The 24517-nt window shown below is 46.0% G+C and overlaps 1 protein-coding gene across 2 annotated transcripts in view; it reads left to right on the forward strand.

The window, feature by feature from the left end:
* GANAB (glucosidase II alpha subunit) overlaps positions 1 to 24517 on the forward strand; it is a 216565-nt gene that overhangs the window by 14798 nt on the left and 177250 nt on the right. For both annotated transcript variants that reach the window (XM_069207037.1, XM_069207038.1), the window contains exon 2: positions 22692 to 22793. In XM_069207037.1, coding sequence (XP_069063138.1) covers positions 22692 to 22793 — 102 coding nt within the window. The remainder of the gene's footprint in view (positions 1 to 22691; positions 22794 to 24517) is intronic.

Here is a 24517-nt window from a genome sequence, read left to right on the forward strand (position 1 = left end):
CCATCGTTCTTTCTATTAAGGACAAATAAATAGAGCTTGGCATCTGCTTGAGTAAATAGCAGACTCCTTTCTTGACTGTTTTCTAAACAGTATCTGTTTGCTGTATGTATTTTAATGGCCCTTCCCTTTCCTGTGCTTAGAATATATTTGCCTTGTATTGTTTCCTGAGGATAATTCAGGTTTAGTGCTTTGCAGAAACATTTGCACCTTTCATCCCACGAGAATATTTGTGTATAGTTTATGTAAACCATTCAAGCAAGAGAGACTGATGAAACTTAGGTAGACCTTTTGTACCCAATCAGACTTTGGCCTAACTAACAGTAAACATAGTCCTATTTAGCCTGATTTGAAAAGTATATTTTATCCGACTGCAAAGATAGCGTTGGTTTTCAGGGATACACACTATCTTTATTGGTTAGAGATGTCCAAATTAGCAATGTCTTACTGTTTTAGAGATAGTATGTTAACCGCAGAATACTTTAATTATTTCAGTTGGACAGTGATATCAGAGTTTCGTCAGCTACCACGAGTGAGGTCATTGAAATCTTAAAATATTTACCCACTCAAGATAATATAGTTAGCCATTTAGCAACTTCAACGAGACAGCCAATCACATTTTTATTAATGATACAATTGCTATTAACCCACTACATGAGACAGCGTTGTGAGCTAACACTGAGAACATAAATCCAGCATGTTTTATGTTAATGTTCTTTGTATGTGTTCTCAGCTCCAAACACTTAAGAATAGTTAATTAGTGAAACCCTTGCTGACTAACGCACAATTGGCATCTATCCTCTTTGAAAGAGGCTTGGATCATGCAGTATGAATCTTAATCTTTAGTAGAAAACTGTCAGACTGTATTGACGCTAATGTTTGTTAGTTAAATACAGATAGGAACCAAAGATCCGATTAGTCTGCCTGTTTCTTGACCTGTTGATTGCAGTCTGTTCTTACTTGTGAGAAACTGCCCTGGAACTTTTTGAATTTCTGTTACCAGTTGAGCATTTGTGCCATTAAAATGGGATGGCAAGGTGTTTACGCATTATCCCTAAAACATTTGAACAATAATATCCAACTGGATCTTTCTTAGGACCATAATTGGTATTGGAATGAATTTGGAATCCTCCACCGCTACGGATACTAGTAATTTTTTGTGCATGTGGTTCACCCACTATAGCCACTGCTGCTTACCTTTAGTGCTTTGTAGAACTAAATGTTATAATTCGTTTGTTTTTTCAAACCTACTTTTTCTGTAACTTGTTTATTCTTACACACAATTTAACATTGCAGTTATAGCAGCACTTGGCGATAGGCAATTAAATGTGAAATTTGTCTTAAACTGCTTTCTGTTTACAAATTAATTTTTTGTAATATGTATTGTTAGGCATGTTCTATCATGAAAATGGGTTACACTATTTAAAAGCAATTATCTGACACAAGAATCAAGCCCATTGCTAGTATCGGACATAACATAGGATTTGATGGTTGGTTGGAGGAATATATTTTCTATTGCAGTATATTTTGACTAGCCCTGTCTCCACTGACACTTTATGAACTATACCCCTCATTCTTGTAGGGTAGTTTAGTGCAGGCATCCCTTCCCTGATCTTTCTCTTGTCCAAACATCATGCAGTAAATGCTGATGAAACTGAGTCTGACCTCCTATTTTGTAGAGTTGTGCAGAGGGCAGTATTGTAGTTGTCCATGGTGGAGCATTGTGTACCTACTTAAGAGACGAGAAGTCTAGAAAACGTGCCTAAGCCACTCCCTTTTTCCAGGGTATATAGTTTGTAGTTGAGTTACTTTCTATGTTTGTACAGGCCCAAATCTAAACTGAAAACATATTAGAAGCAACTGCTTCCACATACTTATAGAGACTTTTCAAATGAACATATGCCTTTGTTAAGGTAATAAACCTTCATTTGCACATGTCTGCCTTCTTTGTATGTGAAATTATCAGAAAGAGTAGCTATGAAAGTTTGATATCAAATCGACATGTTGGTAAGTGAGGGGTGCATGTAGAATAAGGGTCCTCAAACACTGACTAGTTTTATTTTCTTCCGAATTCAGACAGTTCTACTGCGAGCTTCCTTCCTTCCTTCCTTCCTGATATTGATTACTTTTGTGGTTTATTACAGACTCATTAAGCAACACCTTCTTGTTAGTCAGTGCCAACTGTGTTTGGCTACTGTTTGTAGGAAGCTGGGTACAGGTTGCAGCCCACCCCCACATACACACAAACACTTTTTGCCTGGTTTTTAGATGCCACTTTGACTGACATGCACTGTGTTCCAGCTAACCAGGACCCCAGTGCCACTATTCCTTTCCCAAAACAAGGCCCCTGGTCACTTGATTCCCCAAGTGGCCAGGCCCTTTAGCACCTCTGAAAGTCCCTAGCAAATGGTACCACTGGTACCTAGGGCATGGGTACTGAAGAGGCCCCCCTAAGAGCTGCAGCACAACTTATGCCACTGTGAGGGACCCAGCACCAAACTTATGCAGACCGCCATTGCAGGCTGCATGACCAGGTGCTCCCAAAAGTGAAAACACTACATGGCACACACTTGTGTGCCATGTCCACCAGAACACTGCTTGTAATATCTTTAAGTCACTGTAGGAAGTTGGCTCTGTATGTGCTATTTCAAAGTAAGGAATAGCATGCACAGAGTCCAAGGGTTCCCCTTAGAGGTAAGATAGTGGCAAAAAGAGATAATACTAATGCTCTATTTTGAGGTAGTGTGGTCGAGCAGTAGGCTTATCCAAGGAGTAGTGTTAAGCATTTGTTGTACATACACATAGACAATAAATGAGGTACACACACTCAGAGACAAATCTAGCCAATAGGTTTTTATATAGAAAAATATCTTTTCTTAGTTTATTTTAAGAACCACAGGTTCAAATTCTACATGTAATATCTCATTCGAAAGGTATTGCAGGTAAGTACTTTAGGAACTTCAAATCATCAAAATTGCATGTATACTTTTCAAGTTATTCACAAATAGCTGTTTTAAAAGTGGACACTTAGTGCAATTTTCACAGTTCCTAGGGGAGGTAAGTATTTGTTAGGTTAACCAGGTAAGTAAGACACTTACAGGGCTTAGTTCTTGGTCCAAGGTAGCCCACCGTTGGGGGTTCAGAGCAACCCCAAAGTCACCACACCAGCAGCTCAGGGCCGGTCAGGTGCAGAGTTCAAAGTGGTGCCCAAAACGCATAGGCTAGAATGGAGAGAAGGGGGTGCCCCGGTTCCGGTCTGCTTGCAGGTAAGTACCCGCGTCTTCGGAGGGCAGACCAGGGGGGTTTTGTAGGGCACCGGGGGGGACACAAGCCCACACAGGAATTTCACCCTCAGCAGCGCGGGGGCGGCCGGGTGCAGTGTAGAAACAAGCGTCGGGTTTGTAATGGAAGTCAATGGGAGATCTCGGAATCTCTTCAGCGCTGCAGGCAGGCAAGGGGGGGGTTCCTCGGGGAAACCTCCACTTGGTCAAGGGAGAGGGACTCCTGGGGGTCACTCCTCCAGTGAAAGTCCGGTCCTTCAGGTCCTGGGGGCTGCGGGTGCAGGGTCTCTCCCAGGTGTCGGGACTTAGGATTCAAAGAGTCGCGGTCAGGGGAAGCCTCGGGATTCCCTCTGCAGGCGGCGCTGTGGGGGCTCAGGGGGGACAGGTCTTGGTACTCACAGTCTTAGAGTAGTCCTGGGGTCCCTCCTGAGGTGTTGGATCGCCACCAGCCGAGTCGGGGTCGCCGGGTGCAGTGTTGCAAGTCTCACGCTTCTTGCGGGGAGCTTGCAGGGTTCTTTAAAAGCTGCTGGAAACAAAGTTGCAGCTTTTCTTGGAGCAGGTCCGCTGTCCTCGGGAGTTTCTTGTCTTTTCGAAGCAGGGGCAGTCCTCAGAGGATGTCGAGGTCGCTGGTCCCTTTGGAAGGCGTCGCTGGAGCAGGATCTTTGGAAGGCAGGAGACAGGCCGGTGAGTTTCTGGAGCCAAGGCAGTTGTCGTCTTCTGGTCTTCCTCTGCAGGGGTTTCAGCTAGGCAGTCCTTCTTCTTGTAGTTGCAGGAATCTACTTTTCTAGGGTTCAGGGTAGCCCTTAAATACTAAATTTAAGGGCGTGTTTAGGTCTGGGGGGTTAGTAGCCAATGGCTACTAGCCCTGAGGGTGGGTACACCCTCTTTGTGCCTCCTCCCAAGGGGAGGGGGTCACAATCCTAACCCTATTGGGGGAATCCTCCATCTGCAAGATGGAGGATTTCTAAAAGTCAGAGTCACCTCAGCTCAGGACACCTTAGGGGCTGTCCTGACTGGTCAGTGACTCCTCCTTGTTGCTTTCTTTGTTCCCTCCAGCCTTGCCGCCAAAAGTGGGGGCCGTGGCCGGAGGGGGCGGGCAACTCCACTAAGCTGGAGTGCCCTGCTGGGCTGTGACAAAGGGGTGAGCCTTTGAGGCTCACCGCCAGGTGTTACAGCTCCTGCCTGGGGGAGGTGTTAGCATCTCCACCCAGTGCAGGCTTTGTTACTGGCCTCAGAGTGACAAAGGCACTCTCCCCATGGGGCCAGCAACATGTCTCTAGTGTGGCAGGCTGCTGGAACTAGTCAGCCTACACAGATAGTCGGTTAAGTTTCAGGGGGGACCTCTAAGGTGCCCTCTGTGGTGTATTTTACTATAAAATGTACACTGGCATCAGTGTGCATTTATTGTGCTGAGAAGTTTGATACCAAACTTCCCAGTTTTCAGTGTAGCCATTATGGTGCTGTGGAGTTCGTGTTTGACAGACTCCCAGACCATATACTCTTATGGCTACCCTGCACTTACAATGTCTAAGGTTTTGTTTAGACACTGTAGGGGTACCATGCTCATGCACTGGTACCCTCACCTATGGTATAGTGCACCCTGCCTTAGGGCTGTAAGGCCTGCTAGAGGGGTGTCTTACCTATACTGCATAGGCAGTGAAAGGCTGGCATGGCACCCTGAGGGGAGTGCCATGTCGACTTACTCGTTTTGTTCTCACTAGCACACACAAGCTGGCAAGCAGTGTGTCTGTGCTGAGTGAGGGGTCTCCAGGGTGGCATAAGACATGCTGCAGCCCTTAGAGACCTTCCTTGGCATCAGGGCCCTTGGTACTAGAAGTACCAGTTACAAGGGACTTATCTGGATGCCAGGGTCTGCCAATTGTGGATACAAAAGTACAGGTTAGGGAAAGAACACTGGTGCTGGGGCCTGGTTAGCAGGCCTCAGCACACTTTCAATTGTAAACATAGCATCAGCAAAGGCAAAAAGTCAGGGGGCAACCATGCCAAGGAGGCATTTCCTTACACAACCCCCCCCCCCCAAACGAAAGAGGATGAGACTAACCTTTCCCAAGAGAGTCTTCATTTTCTAAGTGGAAGAACCTGGAAAGGCCATCTGCATTGGCATGGGCAGTCCCAGGTCTGTGTTCCACTATAAAGTCCATTCCCTGTAGGGAGATGGACCACCTCAACAGTTTAGGATTTTCACCTTTCATTTGCATCAGCCATTTGAGAGGTCTGTGGTCAGTTTGAACTAGGAAGTGAGTCCCAAAGAGGTATGGTCTCAGCTTCTTCAGGGACCAAACCACAGCAAAGGCCTCCCTCTCAATGGCACTCCAACGCTGCTCCCTGGGGAGTAACCTCCTGCTAATGAAAGCAACAGGCTGGTCAAGGCCATCATCATTTGTTTGGGACAAAACTGCCCCTATCCCATGTTCAGAGGCATCAGTCTGCACAATGAACTGCTTAGAATAATCTGGAGCTTTTAGAACTGGTGCTGAGCACATTGCTTGTTTCAGGGTGTCAAAGGCCTGTTGGCATTCCACAGTCCAGTTCACTTTCTTGGGCAGTTTCTTGGAGGTGAGTTCAGTGAGGGCTGTCACAATGGATCCATATCCCTTCACAAACCTCCTGTAATACCCAGTCAAGCCAAGGAATGCCCTGACTTGAGTCTGGGTTTTTGGAGCTACCCAGTCCAGAATAGTCTGGATCTTGGGTTGGAGTGGCTGAACTTGGCCTCCACCTACAAGGTGTCCCAAGTAAACCACAGTTCCTTGCCCTATCTGGCATTTGGATGCCTTGATAGAGAGGCCTACAGATTGCAGAGCCTTCAAAACCTTCTTCAGGTGGACCAGGTGATCCTGCCAGGTGGAGCTAAAGACAGCAATATCATCAAGATAAGCTGTGCTAAAGGGCTCCAAGCCAGCAAGGACTTGATTCACCAACCTTTGGAAGGTGGCAGGGGCATTCTTTAAACCAAAGGGCATAACAGTAAACTGATAATGCCCATCAGGTGTGGAGAATGCTGTCTTTTCTTTTGCCCCAGGTGCCATTTTTATTTGCCAGTACCCTGCTGTCAAGTCAAAGGTACTTAGGAATTTGGCAGCACCTAATTTGTCAATGAGCTCATCAGCTCTTGGAATTGGGTGGGCATCTGTCTTGGTGACAGAGTTGAGCCCTCTGTAGTCCACACAAAACCTCATTTCTTTCTTCCCATCTTTGGTGTGAGGTTTGGGGACTAAGACCACTGGGCTAGCCCAGGGGCTGTCAGAGCGCTCAATCACTCCCAATTCCAGCATCTTGTGGACTTCCACCTTGATGCTTTCCTTAACATGGTCAGATTGTCTAAAGATTTTGTTTTTGACAGGCATGCTGTCTCCTGTGTCCACATCATGGGTACACAGGTGTGTCTGACCAGGGGTTAAGGAGAAGAGTTCAGGAAACTGTTGTAGGACTCTCCTACAATCAGCTTGCTGTTGGCCAGAGAGGGTGTCTGAGTAGATCACTCCATCTACTGTGCCATCTTTTGGGTCTGATGGCAGAAGATCAGGGAGAGGTTCACTCTCTGCCTCCTGATCCTCATCTGTTACCATTAACAGATTCACATCAGCCCTGTCATGGAAGAGCTTAAGGCGGTTCACATGGATCACCCTCTTGGGGCTCCTGCTTGTGCCCAGGTCCACCAGGTAGGTGACCTGACTCTTCCTCTCTAGCACTGGGTAAGGGCCACTCCATTTGTCCTGGAGTGCCCTGGGAGCCACAGGCTCCAGAACCCAGACTTTCTGCCCTGGTTGGAACTCAACCAGTGCAGCCTTTTGGTCATACCAAAACTTCTGGAGTTGTTGGCTGGCCTCAAGGTTTTTGGTTGCCTTTTCCATGTACTCTGCCATTCTAGAGCGAAGGCCAAGTACATAGTCCACTATGTCCTGTTTAGGCTCATGGAGAGGTCTCTCCCAGCCTTCTTTAACAAGAGCAAGTGGTCCCCTTACAGGATGACCAAACAGAAGTTCAAAGGGTGAGAATCCTACTCCCTTCTGTGGCACCTCTCTGTAAGCGAAAAGCAGACATGGCAAGAGGACATCCCATCTCCTTTTGAGTTTTTCTGGGAGCCCCATGATCATGCCTTTTAATGTCTTGTTGAATCTCTCAACTAAGCCATTAGTTTGTGGATGGTAGGGTGTAGTGAATTTATAAGTCACTCCACACTCATTCCACATGTGCTTTAGGTATGCTGACATGAAGTTGGTACCTCTGTCAGACACCACCTCCTTAGGGAAACCCACTCTGGTAAAAATACCAATGAGGGCCTTGGCTACTGCAGGGGCAGTAGTCGACCTAAGGGGAATAGCTTCAGGATACCTGGTAGCATGATCCACTACTACCAGGATATACAGATTTCCTGAGGCTGTGGGAGGTTCTAGTGGACCAACTATGTCCACACCCACTCTTTCAAAGGGAACCCCCACCACTGGAAGTGGAATGAGGGGGGCCTTTGGATGCCCACCTGTCTTACCACTGGCTTGACAGGTGGGGCAGGAGAGGCAAAACTCCTTAACCATGTTGGACATATTGGGCCAGTAGAAGTGGTTGACTAACCTCTCCCACGTCTTGGTTTGTCCCAAATGTCCAGCAAGGGGAATGTCATGGGCCAATGTTAGGATGAACTCTCTGAACAGCTGAGGCACTACCACTCTCCTAGTGGCACCAGGTTTGGGGTCTCTGGCCTCAGTGTACAGGAGTCCATCTTCCCAATAGACCCTATGCGTTCCATTTTTCTTGCCTTTGGACTCTTCAGCAGCTTGCTGCCTAAGGCCTTCAAGAGAGGGACAGGTTTCTTGTCCCTTACACAGCTCCTCCCTTGAGGGTCCCCCTGGGCCTAAGAGCTCAACCTGATAAGGTTCAAGCTCCAAAGGCTCAGTTCCCTCAGAGGGTAGAACTTCTTCCTGAGAAGAGAGGTTCCCTTTCTTTTGCTGTGTTGCAGTTGGTTTCCCAACTGACTTCCCTTTCCTCTTGGTAGGCTGGGCCATTCTTCCAGACTCCAGCTCTACTTGTTCACCCTGTGCCTTGCATTGTGCTCTGGTTTTCACACACACCAGTTCAGGGATACCCAGCATTGCTGCATGGGTTTTTAGTTCTACCCCAGCCCATGCTGAGGACTCCAGGTCATTTCCAAGCAGACAGTCCACTGGGATATTTGAGGAGACCACCACCTGTTTCAGGCCATTGACCCCTCCCCATTCTAAAGTAACCATTGCCATGGGATGTACTTTTCTCTGATTGTCAGCGTTGGTGACTGTGTAAGTTTTTCCAGTCAGGTATTGGCCAGGGGAAACCAGTTTCTCTGTCACCATGGTGACACTGGCACCTGTATCCCTCAGGCCCTCTATTCTAGTCCCATTAATTAAGAGTTGCTGTCTGTATTTTTGCATGTTAGGCGGCCAGACAGCTAGTGTGGCTAAATCCACCCCACCCTCAGAAACTAGAGTAGCTTCAGTGTGGACCCTGATTTGCTCTGGGCACACTGTTGATCCCACTTGGAGACTAGCCATACCAGTGTTACCTGGATGGGAGTTTGGAGTGGAACCTTTCTTGGGACAGGCCTTGTCTCCAGTTTGGTGTCCATGCTGTTTACAGCTATGACACCAGGCCTTTTTGGGATCAAAGTTTTTACCCTTGTACCCATTGTTTTGTGAAGAGACTCTGGGCCCACCCTCCTGTGCAGGTTTTTGGGGGCCTGTAGAAGACTCTTTACTATTTTTATTTTTGGTTGTCTCATCACCCTTCCCCTGGGGAGTCTTTGTGACCCCTTTCTTTTGGTCACCCCCTGTTGAAGTCTTGGACACCCTTGTCTTGACCCAATGGTCCGCCTTCTTTCCCAATTCTTGGGGAGAAATTGGTCCTAGGTCTACCAGATGCTGATGCAGTTTATCATTGAAACAATTACTTAACAGGTGTTCTTTCACAAATAAATTGTACAGCCCATCATAATTACTTACACCACTGCCTTGAATCCAACCATCTAGTGTTTTCACTGAGTAGTCAACAAAGTCAACCCAGGTCTGGCTCGAGGATTTTTGAGCCCCCCTGAACCTAATCCTGTACTCCTCAGTGGAGAATCCAAAGCCCTCAATCAGGGTACCCTTCATGAGGTCATAAGATTCTGCATCTTTTCCAGAGAGTGTGAGGAGTCTATCCCTACACTTTCCAGTGAACATTTCCCAAAGGAGAGCACCCCAGTGAGATCTGTTCACTTTTCTGGTTACACAAGCCCTCTCAAAAGCTGTGAACCACTTGGTGATGTCATCACCATCTTCAAATTTTGTCACAATCCCTTTGGGGATTTTTAACATGTCAGGAGAATCTCTGACCCTATTTATATTGCTGCCACCATTGATGGGACCTAGGCCCATCTCTTGTCTTTCCCTTTCTATGGCTAGGAGCTGTCTCTCTAAAGCCAATCTTTTGGCCATCCTGGCTAACAGGAGGTCATCTTCACTGAGAGCCTCCTCAGTGATTTCAGAAATGTGGGACCCTCCTGTGAGGGACTCACTATTTCTGACTAACACAGTTGGAGACAGGACTTGAGGGGTCCTGTTCTCCCTATTTAGGACTGGAGGAGGGACATTGGCCTCCAAGTCACTAATTTCTTCCTCTGTGAGGTCATCATCAGAGGGGTTGGCTTTTTCAAACTCTGCCAACAGCTCCTGGAGCTGAATTTTGGTAGGTCTGGAGCCAATGGTTATTTTTTTGATATTACAGAGAGACCTTAGCTCCCTCATCTTAAGATGGAGGTAAGGTGTGGTGTCGAGTTCCACCACATTCATCTCTGTATCAGACATTATTTTGCTAAGAGTTGGAAGACTTTTTAAAGAATCTAAAACTGTTTCTAGAATCTAATTTCAAACTTTTAACAAACTTTTAAACTCTAAAAGACAATGCTAAACAGGGACTTAACACACAAGGCCCTAGCAGGACTTTTAAGAATTTAGAAAAATTTCAAATTGCAAAAATGAATTTCTAATGACAATTTTGGAATTTGTCGTGTGATCAGGTATTGGCTGAGTAGTCCAGCAAATGCAAAGTCTTGTACCCCACCGCTGATCCACCAATGTAGGAAGTTGGCTCTGTATGTGCTATTTCAAAGTAAGGAATAGCATGCACAGAGTCCAAGGGTTCCCCTTAGAGGTAAGATAGTGGCAAAAAGAGATAATACTAATGCTCTATTTTGAGGTAGTGTGGTCGAGCAGTAGGCTTATCCAAGGAGTAGTGTTAAGCATTTGTTGTACATACACATAGACAATAAATGAGGTACACACACTCAGAGACAAATCTAGCCAATAGGTTTTTATATAGAAAAATATCTTTTCTTAGTTTATTTTAAGAACCACAGGTTCAAATTCTACATGTAATATCTCATTCGAAAGGTATTGCAGGTAAGTACTTTAGGAACTTAAAATCATCAAAATTGCATGTATACTTTTCAAGTTATTCACAAATAGCTGTTTTAAAAGTGGACACAGTGCAATTTTCACAGTTCCTAGGGGAGGTAAGTATTTGTTAGGTTAACCAGGTAAGTAAGACACTTACAGGGCTTAGTTCTTGGTCCAAGGTAGCCCACCGTTGGGGGTTCAGAGCAACCCCAAAGTCACCACACCAGCAGCTCAGGGCCGGTCAGGTGCAGAGTTCAAAGTGGTGCCCAAAACGCATAGGCTAGAATGGAGAGAAGGGGGTGCCCCGGTTCCGGTCTGCTTGCAGGTAAGTACCCGCGTCTTCGGAGGGCAGACCAGGGGGGTTTTGTAGGGCACCGGGGGGGACACAAGCCCACACAGGAATTTCACCCTCAGCAGCGCGGGGGCGGCCGGGTGCAGTGTAGAAACAAGCGTCGGGTTTGTAATGGAAGTCAATGGGAGATCTCGGAATCTCTTCAGCGCTGCAGGCAGGCAAGGGGGGGGTTCCTCGGGGAAACCTCCACTTGGTCAAGGGAGAGGGACTCCTGGGGGTCACTCCTCCAGTGAAAGTCCGGTCCTTCAGGTCCTGGGGGCTGCGGGTGCAGGGTCTCTCCCAGGTGTCGGGACTTAGGATTCAAAGAGTCGCGGTCAGGGGAAGCCTCGGGATTCCCTCTGCAGGCGGCGCTGTGGGGGCTCAGGGGGGACAGGTCTTGGTACTCACAGTCTTAGAGTAGTCCTGGGGTCCCTCCTGAGGTGTTGGATCGCCACCAGCCGAGTCGGGGTCGCCGGGTGCAGTGTTGCAAGTCTCACGCTTCTTGCGGGGAGCTTGCAGGGTTCTTTAAAAGCTGCTGGAAACAAAGTTGCAGCTTTTCTTGGAGCAGGTCCGCTGTCCTCGGGAGTTTCTTGTCTTTTCGAAGCAGGGGCAGTCCTCAGAGGATGTCGAGGTCGCTGGTCCCTTTGGAAGGCGTCGCTGGAGCAGGATCTTTGGAAGGCAGGAGACAGGCCGGTGAGTTTCTGGAGCCAAGGCAGTTGTCGTCTTCTGGTCTTCCTCTGCAGGGGTTTCAGCTAGGCAGTCCTTCTTCTTGTAGTTGCAGGAATCTACTTTTCTAGGGTTCAGGGTAGCCCTTAAATACTAAATTTAAGGGCGTGTTTAGGTCTGGGGGGTTAGTAGCCAATGGCTACTAGCCCTGAGGGTGGGTACACCCTCTTTGTGCCTCCTCCCAAGGGGAGGGGGTCACAATCCTAACCCTATTGGGGGAATCCTCCATCTGCAAGATGGAGGATTTCTAAAAGTCAGAGTCACCTCAGCTCAGGACACCTTAGGGGCTGTCCTGACTGGTCAGTGACTCCTCCTTGTTGCTTTCTTTGTTCCCTCCAGCCTTGCCGCCAAAAGTGGGGGCCGTGGCCGGAGGGGGCGGGCAACTCCACTAAGCTGGAGTGCCCTGCTGGGCTGTGACAAAGGGGTGAGCCTTTGAGGCTCACCGCCAGGTGTTACAGCTCCTGCCTGGGGGAGGTGTTAGCATCTCCACCCAGTGCAGGCTTTGTTACTGGCCTCAGAGTGACAAAGGCACTCTCCCCATGGGGCCAGCAACATGTCTCTAGTGTGGCAGGCTGCTGGAACTAGTCAGCCTACACAGATAGTCGGTTAAGTTTCAGGGGGGACCTCTAAGGTGCCCTCTGTGGTGTATTTTACTATAAAATGTACACTGGCATCAGTGTGCATTTATTGTGCTGAGAAGTTTGATACCAAACTTCCCAGTTTTCAGTGTAGCCATTATGGTGCTGTGGAGTTCGTGTTTGACAGACTCCCAGACCATATACTCTTATGGCTACCCTGCACTTACAATGTCTAAGGTTTTGTTTAGACACTGTAGGGGTACCATGCTCATGCACTGGTACCCTCACCTATGGTATAGTGCACCCTGCCTTAGGGCTGTAAGGCCTGCTAGAGGGGTGTCTTACCTATACTGCATAGGCAGTGAGAGGCTGGCATGGCACCCTGAGGGGAGTGCCATGTCGACTTACTCGTTTTGTTCTCACTAGCACACACAAGCTGGCAAGCAGTGTGTCTGTGCTGAGTGAGGGGTCTCCAGGGTGGCATAAGACATGCTGCAGCCCTTAGAGACCTTCCTTGGCATCAGGGCCCTTGGTACTAGAAGTACCAGTTACAAGGGACTTATCTGGATGCCAGGGTCTGCCAATTGTGGATACAAAAGTACAGGTTAGGGAAAGAACACTGGTGCTGGGGCCTGGTTAGCAGGCCTCAGCACACTTTCAATTGTAAACATAGCATCAGCAAAGGCAAAAAGTCAGGGGGCAACCATGCCAAGGAGGCATTTCCTTACAGTCACCCCTACACAAGGCCTTACAGCCTTAAGGCAGGGTGCATTATATTACAAGTTGGGGCATATATCTATGAGCAAATATGCCCCACTGTGTCTTTGTTGATTCTTAGACCTAGTAAGTGTGGAGGGATGCCAGTTAAATACATGTGCTGGACACTGGTCAATACGAGTTTCTGCAGCTACATGATGGCGTCTCTGAACATAGGGATGTTTGGTATGAAGCATGATGTATAAATAAACCCTTTACTGATTCCATTGATGGATGTATTAATTCTTGCACTCAGAGGGAACCTTAGAGGTGCCCCCTGAAAAACCTACCAACTAATGATGAGCTCACAGAATGGTTCTGGCCAGTCTGCCACCAACAGGCTAGAATGTGACCTCCCAGGGTGAGAGCCTCCATTACTAGAGGTCAGAAACAAAAGCCTGTCCGGTCTGGAGTGTTGCACACCCCTCCCCAATGGATGATCTGCATTCCAAGGTAGGGATTTTCAAAGAAGTCACCCACCGTTTGGTATGCAGATCTTGCCTTCCTTAGAGGAAGATGCCAGCCCCAGGGCCCAACTGGCACCCTAACAGACGGGAAAATTAACTATGCAGGAGGCGTGTCACATTGCCAGACTGGGAACACTCCTAGGGTGACCAGCCTGAAGTGGACACGACTTAGGAAATTTCACTATCTTGTGTGTGGTGGAATTTAAGAACTCACCACAGGAAGTGGTCATCTAGGGGGTGTAATGACCCCACGGGTAGGTAGCCCATTGGCTACTACCCTTCACTCCCCTTAATGCCCCCTAAATTGAGTATTTAGGGGGGACCCTTGATACCAGGACCTCAGATCTTCACTGGACACTACAGGAGTGGACAAAAAGCCTGCTGACCCTGCGAAGTGAGGAGCACGACTGACTTGGCGCCAACCCTGCCGGCCTACCTGTTGCACCCGACCATCAAGGAGCAACTGGCCTGTTCTGCGGCTGCAGCCTCCAAGATTCTGGGAGAGCTGCTAGTGCTTCGCAAATCACCAGGAAGGACTCCCTTGTAGTAGCGGGGCAGCTCCCCCTGCATCCGCAGGCACCCAAGCAAGAACTGTGAGGACCAGGACCGCCAGAAACCTAATGACGGACATCACTATTACACCCGAGCCGCCTAGCCTGTGTTGAAGTGACCCAATGATGTCAGCATGGTCCCCTTGCCCTCTACAGACAACGCTCACCCTGAGTTCGCCCACTGTGGGTTTTGAGACGGCGCCTGTAGCCTTTTTCCTCAGAACCCCCCGCCCCTGCAACCACAAGTGATCAGGAGACAAAAATCCAGCACCTGTCCACCAGGACCGAAGAGCACCAAGGGTGTCCTCATGTCTCCCAGCCTCGTGAGACCTGAGCCCCACCTGTTGGCTTGCTCGGACTAGATCCCCGGTCCATGCCTGCAGACTGTTTCTGCGTGCCCCCCTGTAACCACGAGGAGCTCCAGCAGCAGACCTGATGGCAGAATACACCACTGCATCCATTCCTCACTGCCAGAGGAGGAGTGGACTGGTTTTGTCCCCATGTGCCCGAGGTCCCCAAGGGTCAAGCCCCACTGTCAGTTCCCCTCGACCGACCTTTTAGTCCATCCCTGCAGCAACTTTGTAACCGGACCCATTCCGATAGACTTGAATATGGCACCTGATGCTGTAACACGCCTCTGCACCCGGATGCACCAAAGCTTCCAATGGTGACCTGTTGGTGTGACCTTGCCCTCTACTCACCTTATATCCAGGAGATTGGTCCCATAAGTTGTTGTACTCTACCTTGTGCAGTGATTGTTCCTTCCTCTATAGGATAACATTACTGTATCTGAAAATTGCACTAAGTGTCTACTTTTAAAAACTCTAAAAATATATATCTCGAAACATACTAACCTGATTCCAGTGAGTTTGTTTTAAAAGTTTATATAAAAGTATGTATTTTTTTTTATAAATTGGTGTCGGATTTCTTTATCGAATGTATCTCACTTACTGTATGAGTGTGTGTCTTATATGCTTAGCACTACCCTCTGATATGCCTTACTCGTTGACCACCCTACCCAAAAAGAGAGCATTTGAGATGTAATTTGTGCCCCTGTGATATCTCTGGGGATTGCTTGGATTCTTTGCACAATGTACTTCATTTTGGTCCTCTATATATGAAGAGCCAGCTTCCTACATTGTTGTTAGAGCTGTGGGAAGAAGACGTTTACATGTTTAGTTACTAAAAATATATTTTGATTTTTAAATTTGTGTCTCCCCAGTCTCCGACTCACCCCCCTCCCCGATTTTTTTCAATCTGGTCTGTTATGGCCTTGGTTTAGTCCTGTTATGTTTAGAAATTTAATAAGTTATAAGATAGGCCTTAAAAACTACTTAGGATTTGCGTGTAAGATTCTAAAAGGTCCTAAGTATTTTAAAAACCATGTCTGAGGCAGCAGGTTCCTCCCAGGAGCTCCACCTGGGCCCCTACAAAGATCTTAAGTGTGCCCAACTTAAGGCCCTCTGCCAGGCATGGAAGCTTGCCATGGGCCCTAAACAAACAAAAGCCCATGTGCAACAGTTGCTTGCAGAAAATGATAGCCCATTGGCAGAAAAAGAACCACTCGTTTCTAAAGAGAGGGAATTGAGGAGGATACCCTCAGCACTCACTCTCATAGTAATACCACTGGAGGCGCTTCTGATAGTACACCAGGGGAGGGAGACAGTGGAGATGCTGAAATCCAAAAACTAGCCAGGAGGATAGAATTAGAAGCTAAACTCCTAGCTATAGAAAAAGAAAGAATTGAGATGGGCTTAGAGCCTAACTCCCGTGGCAGCAATACTTAATAGGGAGAAAGAAGAAGTCTGTGACCCTAAAATCCCCAAAGGGATTGCTTCCAAATATGAGGAAGGTGATGATATTCCCAAATGAGTCTCAGCCTATGAGAGTGCCTGTAGAATGAGAGAACTCAAATAGTTTTGGGGCTCTTTACTCTGGGAGCTGTTCTCTGGCAAGTGCAGATAGACCCCCCGATACTTGAAGGGACAGATACCGAGTCCTGTGACCTCATGAAGGATATCCTGATTGAGGGCTTCAGACTCACCACTGAGGAATATAGACTCTGGTTCATTGAGACTCAAAAACCGTGAGTCAGTCCTGGGTTCATTTTGTGGACTTCTTAGTGAAAACAATAGGTGGTTGGTTGAAGGGAAGTCAGGTGCCAGATTATGATGGCCTTTATAATTTGATTATGAAGGAGTATCTGCTGAGTAACTACTTCTGAGAAGTTGGCTCAATAACTGGTGGACCTAGGTCCAGTCTCTCCCTAAGAGCTGGGGAGGAGGACTGATCATTGGGTTAGAACTAGAATGTCCAAGAAAAGTCATTAATGAGGTGACCAAAAGAACATGTCAGAGAAGCCCCACCCCCCTGTAAAGAAAAAGGAGGACGACCCGAAAAGTAAAGAAAAGGAGTCCTCTGTGGGTCCCCAAAACTCTGTTCAGGTGGACATGCCCCAAGACATCACACAAAACAAAAGTGGGTACCAGGGTAAGAACTGGGATGCCACAAAGGCTTGGTGGGTGCTTTTACCTTAAACTGGGTACAGAACTAAGGACACTTCTTGTCCTAAAAACAAACCCACTAGAAAACACACAGAGGGTGCCAGTGTGGCCTTAGAGGGTGATTTCTAAGACAAGGATGTCCTTCAAGCTGGAAAATAGATCCCAAAAGAGTGGTTGGAAATTCCAGAGGGGTGTTCGCACTTCCACCACCTACTGGTGAAGGGAGTCCCAGCCACTTCCCGGAGAGATACCAGTACCAATCACACCACTGTGTTCGACAAGCTGGTACTCTCAAACCAGTAAATCCCAGATGAGAATGTCAGAGTGAGGGTTATCCCAGGGAAGGTCACCGATAGGCCTGTGTCTTTAGTGCCCCGACAAATAGCTGGGTTCCCTAGTTGGAGAAGGGTGGTAGTCAGTACAGACCTCCTCCTTGATTTTTCTCCTTAGAAATGACCTCCCAAAAATTGGTCAGAGCCCAAAAGGGGACCTGGCCCAGTGCCAGTCCCATCAAGGATTCTGGAGGTGCTCAACCTGCAGCTAGTGCAAGCAGGCCCCAGAAGAAAAGGAAAAGAAATACGTGTAAGAAAGGTGGGCAAAGTTTAGCCAAAGTTCAAGTAAGCCAAGAAGATTCTGCTCCAGTAGGGAAGAACTCCTAAGTTGAAACTGGTGAAGCCCAGCCTGACCCACAAGAAGTCCTGACTAGTCAGATAGCTGTTAAGCTCGAGGTGGTGGTTCCTCAGCTAACAGAAGAGAGAGTGGAAGGAGGGTGTTTGCTGCAGGATGTAGAGACTCCTCACTCTAAAACAGGAGATGGGCACCCTAAAGCCTAAGAAGCCTGTATCTTAGCCCCTTCAGCTGTCGGTGAAGAGCTAAAGGTGTGGTTCTGGGCACTGATAGCTGCTGTGGCCTCTGCGGGGTGTTAGCCTTTATGGCTGCACTGTCCTTGGCATGGTTGTCTGACCCCATGTGGAACAGCAATTTATGCCACTTAGTCCTGTTGGTCATGGTGGGTAATTCTATTTGTGGGTAACCTCTTTGGGTAAGCTGGGGGGTTCCCTGGCTAAGACAGGGTTAGCAGACACCTCTCATCTCAAAGAAAAGAGACTGGGCGAGGAGACTGAAAAGGCAGACAAAAAGCATTTTATTTGGAGTCCTAACACGGTTGAGGTAGGTCAGCTTCCCAGAGGAAATGACCTGGACAGTAAGATGTAGAACAGAGTAGACCCTGCAACCATCCAACCTGCTTCCTTATTTTTCCTTACCTGACAGATTAGGAAGACTTTTTCAGGCTGAGCCTCCTGGCTTGTTGGCTGGAGTTGTGTAGGAAGCTCCCCACACCCATATTTTGCCAGTTTTTTTTTTTTTATGCAAGTTTGACTGAAGTGCACTGATTTCCTGCTAATCAGGTCCTCAGTCAGTGTTCCTTTCTCAAAGCAAGACACATGGTCACTTGATCACCAAGTGACCAGGCCCTTTAGCACCTAGTAAAGTGATACCACTGGTCCCTAGGGCATGGGTACTTTTTTTCCTCTGTTCATGTTAAGCATTTCTCAAGCTTTTATAGTGTCTAACCCTTGGAGCACAATTTCTTTGACAATGTGTCTAAATTTAACGAGCAGTACACTGTTGGTTCTACACGGAAAATGGAGGCTAATGTCTTTGTTAAATCTAAGGCTGGAGCTGCCATGTGAAGTAATCATGTTTTATGTTGTACATCCAGCTTTCATGTTGTAGTAGCAATAGAGGCATGAAACAAATATTTTTTTATTTCCCATGTCTCAAGTTTTGAACTTGAAAATTGGTCTGCTACGTATAGAAAGATGCCCTCAGAGAACCAGATAGGTGCCTGCTCAGAAAACGTATTGCACTCTCCTGAACAGATACTATAGACAACCAGATTTCAGCCCCACGAGGTTGTGTTGGAACTTCTGAAACTAGATGGCATCTAGATGCAGAAAGGTCACAGTGTGGAAGAGGAGATTGAAAATATATATCAAAGCACCCCCTCCACCTCGCTCTCCAGCCATCCCCTCCCTCCAAATCCAAAAAGCCCAATAATGTCCGCCTCTTGCACTTGTGTGCTCAGGACACAGTCCTGCCTACTGCATTACCACGTTCACCATATTTCCTTGTGATGGGGATGTGCACCAGTGCAACAAACCAGAGACAATGTTCCGTCAGAGCTGGAGTGTTTGTTGCTGCATCTGGCAATGTAGCACTGCACCAGAACCAGACACTGAAGAAAGCAGGCAAACCATCAGCTCACTCTGTCTAAGCAGGTACTGATATCTCATGTAGGGACTTTTATCCCACTTATATTCTAATTGTTTTTCCAGCACTCTTAATATTGTGATGGGTGAGGGGTTTATAAATATCACTAGGGTTGGCAATGTTAAGGTCCTAGTTAGAGTAAATGGGTTGTGTATCAATATTTTTAACTGTTTTGTGTATCCCTTCCATATATTTATTTTTTGCTTTTTTAGGCACCCGATTTTTAAATATCTGCTGTGAGTGACTTTGACTTAGCCTGGCTTGCTTTCAGCTCTAATAAAATTGATTTGAATGCTAACCACCAGTGACCACCTCTTATAATAAGGTCTGCAGCTGAGGTTAGAGATCCTGAGCTGTTGCATGATCACGCCCAAATGCAGGCTGAGCAAGTGCCACTTTTGTCTTGGAGTGGCATGGGTCTGTGTTTGCCTTCTTACGTGATTGCACAGGACAACTTTGTAAATATAGAGCATTTAAAAAAAGCCTATATTTAGTACTTGGGCATATTTATCAATGTAATTGACTATTTAAAGAGCTGTATGGTTCAAAATCTGACCTTAATTCCATTAGCTTTGGAGAGACGTCCCACTCCATTTAGCAGCGATTCCTCTGCCTCCCTCACATTAAAATAAACTGAGTTGGCAATCATTGCTCAAAAAACAGGGAAGGCTCCTGGTCCTGACAGAATCCCCTCAGATTCGTATAAAGCAGACTTGAATAATTGGACCTTGTATGTAAATAGGATCTCGAATGTTGTTTTGACTAACAGGTCCTATCCTGATTCTTGGAAGGAGGCAATCATTGTGCCAATATTCAAGAAAGGGGAGAGAGGTCTACCAGGGAACTATAGACCCATCAGCCTATTAGATAACTTACAAAAAATATTTTATCATCAGCTATTTAGTAGGCTGAAGAAATGGATAGCGAACAATCGGGCACTAAGCCACCTCCAGGCAGGGTTCAGAGATAAGGTCAGCACTATTGACCAGGTTTTCCGTTTTACCACTATAAAGTGGACTGTAGATGTGGACTCAGGAAATCTTTTTGTGGCATTTGTAGACCTGAAATCCGCTTTTGACCTTGTCCCACGCCACAAACTGTGGGAAGTTATGAGTAAAGCAGGGGTTTCCTGCTCTATGTTAAATATAATCCGAGATCTCTATACTGGCAATCGTGCCAGAATTCGATGGAGACCGGAAGTTGAACTGACTGCAGAGTTTCCCACAGACCGTGGTGTAAGACAAGGCTGCTTACTTGTGTCTACATTGTTTCTCTTATTTATTAACACATGTATTCCCTACTTTTTGGATTGCTCTAGCAATGCCACAAAAATGGGAGGGCAGAAGATTCCATGTCTTTTATTCACTGACGACACTCTGCTAATATCCCAAACAGCTATAGGCCTCTCAAACCTGCTTGCGAGGTTCATGGATTCCTGCAAAGATCACGGTCTGGAAATCAATTCATCAAAAACGAAATACATGGTGTTTGGAGACAAAAAGCATAAGATGAGAAGACCAGTTTGTTTGGAGGTTGTCACATTGGAAAGAGTGGGCACTTTTGATTATCTAGGCCTCAAACTTGAAGATTCACTCAAATGGCAAGCCCATCCTTCAGAAATCAACAATGTGTCTGAAACAAAGGGCGGGTGGTATTGTGAGATTTGCAGCTAGATCCCCCAGATTTGCTTTGACTCCTGCTCTTGAAATATACAAATCTCAAGCCGGGGGGGGGGTGAGGGGGGGGGTGCTTTATATGTGGCTGAGTTATGGGGTCATAGCAATCTGGAGGATTTGGTAAGGGTGGAAAACTTGTTTTTAAAGATGTTGCTAAGAGTTCCTCCAAGTACCCCTTCCTTGCCCATTCGAATGGACCTAAATCTTCTCCCAATTAACCAGATTGCCGCCCTAAGGCCTCTGTTGTTCTGGATCCGCTTATGGTCATTAGACACTCTTATTCCATTCAGATGTGGGCTGACCAATTTGGTGGGCTCTAACTTTATTACTAGAATTAAGTGGTGTGCCTATGTTGAACGGTTTTTATCTCATCTTGGTTTGGGGTCTTATTGGAAGGATCCTTCCTCTTTTCCCAAAAATGCTGCTCAGATTTTGAAGGACGCATTTTGGTTTAATGTCCAAACTGTGCAATTGGCTGAAGTTCCGCCCTTTTCTATGACTGACAGGTTTCTTCAAATCAAATGCCATTACGAGTTCGAGTTCTACATGGATGTAGTACTCTCTCCATTTGCGCGTGCCCTTTATACCAGATTTAGAATAGGGTCTCTTCCTCTGCACACCCGAACTTCTGAATGGTCCAATACAAACAACAGGTCCAAGCTATATCCGATGTGCTGTGAGAATGAAGAAACTGCTACCTATGTTCTTTTTCAATGTCCTGCATACTGTAAACTGAGGGCACCCTGGATCATCCCTTTATGCAAACAACTGGGCTTTAGGAACTGTTTACCTGCTTTGAGAGCACTAAAGTCTGACTCATCTGCACAAATTGTGTACCCTTTGGCAACATTCTTTGAATCTATTTGGCACTTTAGACTCAGGATTTTAAAGAACAAAACTCAGTAGTAGACAGTAGAAGTAAGCACAGCAGAGCATAGTTGTAATATATAAGTACATGGTCACCAGCTTATTGTATTTATTATCTAGCTGAGGTTGCATGTTTTTTTTTCATATTTTATATTCATGGGAATTTTTTTTAGCTACTGTTTCATCCTGTCTTAAACTTCCTTGATTTTTAGAGTTCGATTCTAATTTTACTTATTTTTATTCCTATTTTACTTCCTGGATTGTTTTGTACTGTACTTTTATGGTATGTTTTTACCGAAATAAAGTGATGATGATGACTATTTAAGAACTTTTTTTTTTTTTATTTTGCTTGAAAAATGCAAGTCTTTATACTAGGCATGGTCGTAATTTTTATAATATATCTGTTTTAGCGAATAACCCTTCTAGAATGCAATCTGTATTTCTTTTGTTACAGTTTATAAAAATAAAAAAAAGACACTGAACCAGGATTCATTTAGGTGTTTAAAATTCTTTGTTACAGTTTTGTGAACTATTAATTTTAATAAACCAAATTTTGTAGATTTTTGTGAAACACAATGTAAACATGACCGCGATGATGACCAGGGGTGCAATCGGGAGAGGCAAAAAATACAGTTACACAGCACATCATTCTAGTCCATAATGATTCCATCATTTACCCCATACTCTCCTAAATTTATGCGGGCAACCTGGGCCCTGTAGATGGGCCCTCTATCTTTGCTTACCAGTCCATAGCCCTGCGCAAGTGGTAATCCAATGAGGTGCCACAGAGATCCATAGTCAAGCAATTTCTCTTTTAGCAATTGGAGCCCAGCCCCATCAAGGATATATCCCAGCAGCATGTGGTATGGGGTCAGTAATGCGGTTTGGCACCCACAGAAGAGACCGAAATTCTGTCTCCAGGTAGACAATTGTTTAACAGGTGTCTCAAACAGGCAGCATTTAAGGCAAAATCTTTCTGCTTGCTGGTAGTTTTTTTAAATAATTTTTTTTCTCCCTAATGCCTCTGGCCAGTAGTTGGTTTACTGCAGGGTAATTAGCTTCTCTGCCTCTGCAAAACCTCTTGCATGTTATTTTACTTTCTAAGATCGTTTTACTGATTTATTGATCTCTGTTGTTTGCTAATTTCAAGTGAGATGCATTACCAATCTTTCTTCTTAAGGTTCCAGAAAATGTTGTGTTAACCGTTCACTTACTTTGACTGTCCCAATTTCTCTCCCTTCCACTGTTCTTGTCAGGTTTCGCATGAGATTCCTCCTGTTCAGCTCCCTCTACCTCTCGGTCTCACTGGCTGTTGATAGGAGCAACTTCAAGACTTGTGACCAAAGCTCCTTCTGCAAGTAAGTCATTGTCACTGAATTTTTAATGTGTAAAACACCTTGCACTGAGCCTTTAAGGAACAAATATGCAGTGTTTTAGCCCGACGCTTGGCAAACATCTAAGCTGCTTTCCACAAACCCTACCATAGAGCAGCCCTTGTCTGAGCCTTGCTGATGAGCTGCCATCTGGCACAGTGATATATTTGCTGATGATAACATTTTCATCCTGCTGGCCCTTTCCTTGAGGAGCTTTTCTGCTTTATGTGAACTCTCCCTGTGATCAAAGCCTTTCTCATTGTGCAGGCCCTGCTTGGAAGTTTTCACATGCAAAATGTACATCAAATATGTCTTTTGTGTTCAGTAAGCCATGTCCAGGTACCTTGTTATGTTGAGACAGCTTATAGTGCTCATGACTCACCCCAGAAGGGGTATTTCAGCGCTTAGGCTTACTAGCAATGGAGTGGTGACCAGTAGTCCTACCTTAAAACAATCCCGTTTTGAGTAGTGTCCTAAATTTAAGATGGTCACGGCACTGGCGTAACTGTATTGCAAGGGCGTTCTAATATATAGGGGCCAAATACCACCAACCTCCCCCCCCCCCTCCCCCCATTCGTTTTGTGAAATGGATGTAGATTGTTGTCCCACTGGGGTATGTGACCTTGGGTTTTCATCTGAGCACAATATTTACTAAAACAAGAAGATGAGTTGTACATGTTCTATGGCTAATAAACACTACATCTTAAAAAGGTACTATTGCGCTTTGTCTCTTTTGAATTATCAACCTTTTGGGTACCTATCACCTGGAGACGGGACTGGAACCTCCTTCTGCAGCAATTAGAACCAAAGCTTTGAGCACCAGTATAGTTCACATACCAACTCGGCTGTTTTTTTTTTTTTTGCCAAACACTGTTAATTTGAACTAGTTTATCTCGCTGTTGCAAATTCTTACCAAAGGACTTTGCCCCGATACCATTTATCTTTTTTGTTCGCTAATGTTCCCCCTCTTGCCTCCTCTTTCATGTTGGGGTGCTAAAGTTGCTTTACTCTGCCTTCAAAGCCATGTGCTTGGGCCATTAACCATTTGCCGCAGCTGACACTCAGCCTTTGCATTTCTTGTTGCTTAACAATTGCATTGTGCATGCATTTGTGTGGTCATCAGGGCCCACCGTTACTGGAATGTTTGTGGGGTGCATGCATAGTAAAGACCTGGGCGATTGAGATCTCCCAGGATTTACACTCTCACAAACAGAAACTACGGCCCTGGAGAGGTCCCAAAATGAACCATAAAACCCAAAAGAGATGTGTTGATAGCATGACGGCAGTAACAGACCAGAAAATCACACCAACATACATACTACTAGCTCATTTTCTTTGCCCGGGGAAGGCAGGCATATAAATATAATGCTGTAGTCCAGGAATGTTATGTAGGACTATGGAGTTTGTTATGCAACACATAATGGGTGGGACTGAGAAGACATATTCTTGATTTGTAAATGTTGAATCGGCATATGTATTCTACTGAGATATCCACCTGTATTGCTGACATTATGCCAGTGTTAATAAAGATAATTAAAAAAAGCAAACCTTTAGGGCCTTATGTTTCTCAAAATACTGGTTACAGTCAAGTTTTCCCAGCGTCTAGTGCTGTCTTGGAAGTCATTAGCACACAATTCAGAATCATTGCAACCGCCCCCAGCCTGTGGACGTGAACCCCACACTGGATGCATAAAACCAGATTGTACACT

The sequence above is a fragment of the Pleurodeles waltl genome, chromosome 9 (genome assembly GCF_031143425.1).
Source record: "Pleurodeles waltl isolate 20211129_DDA chromosome 9, aPleWal1.hap1.20221129, whole genome shotgun sequence".
Taxonomy (NCBI): domain Eukaryota; kingdom Metazoa; phylum Chordata; class Amphibia; order Caudata; family Salamandridae; genus Pleurodeles; species Pleurodeles waltl.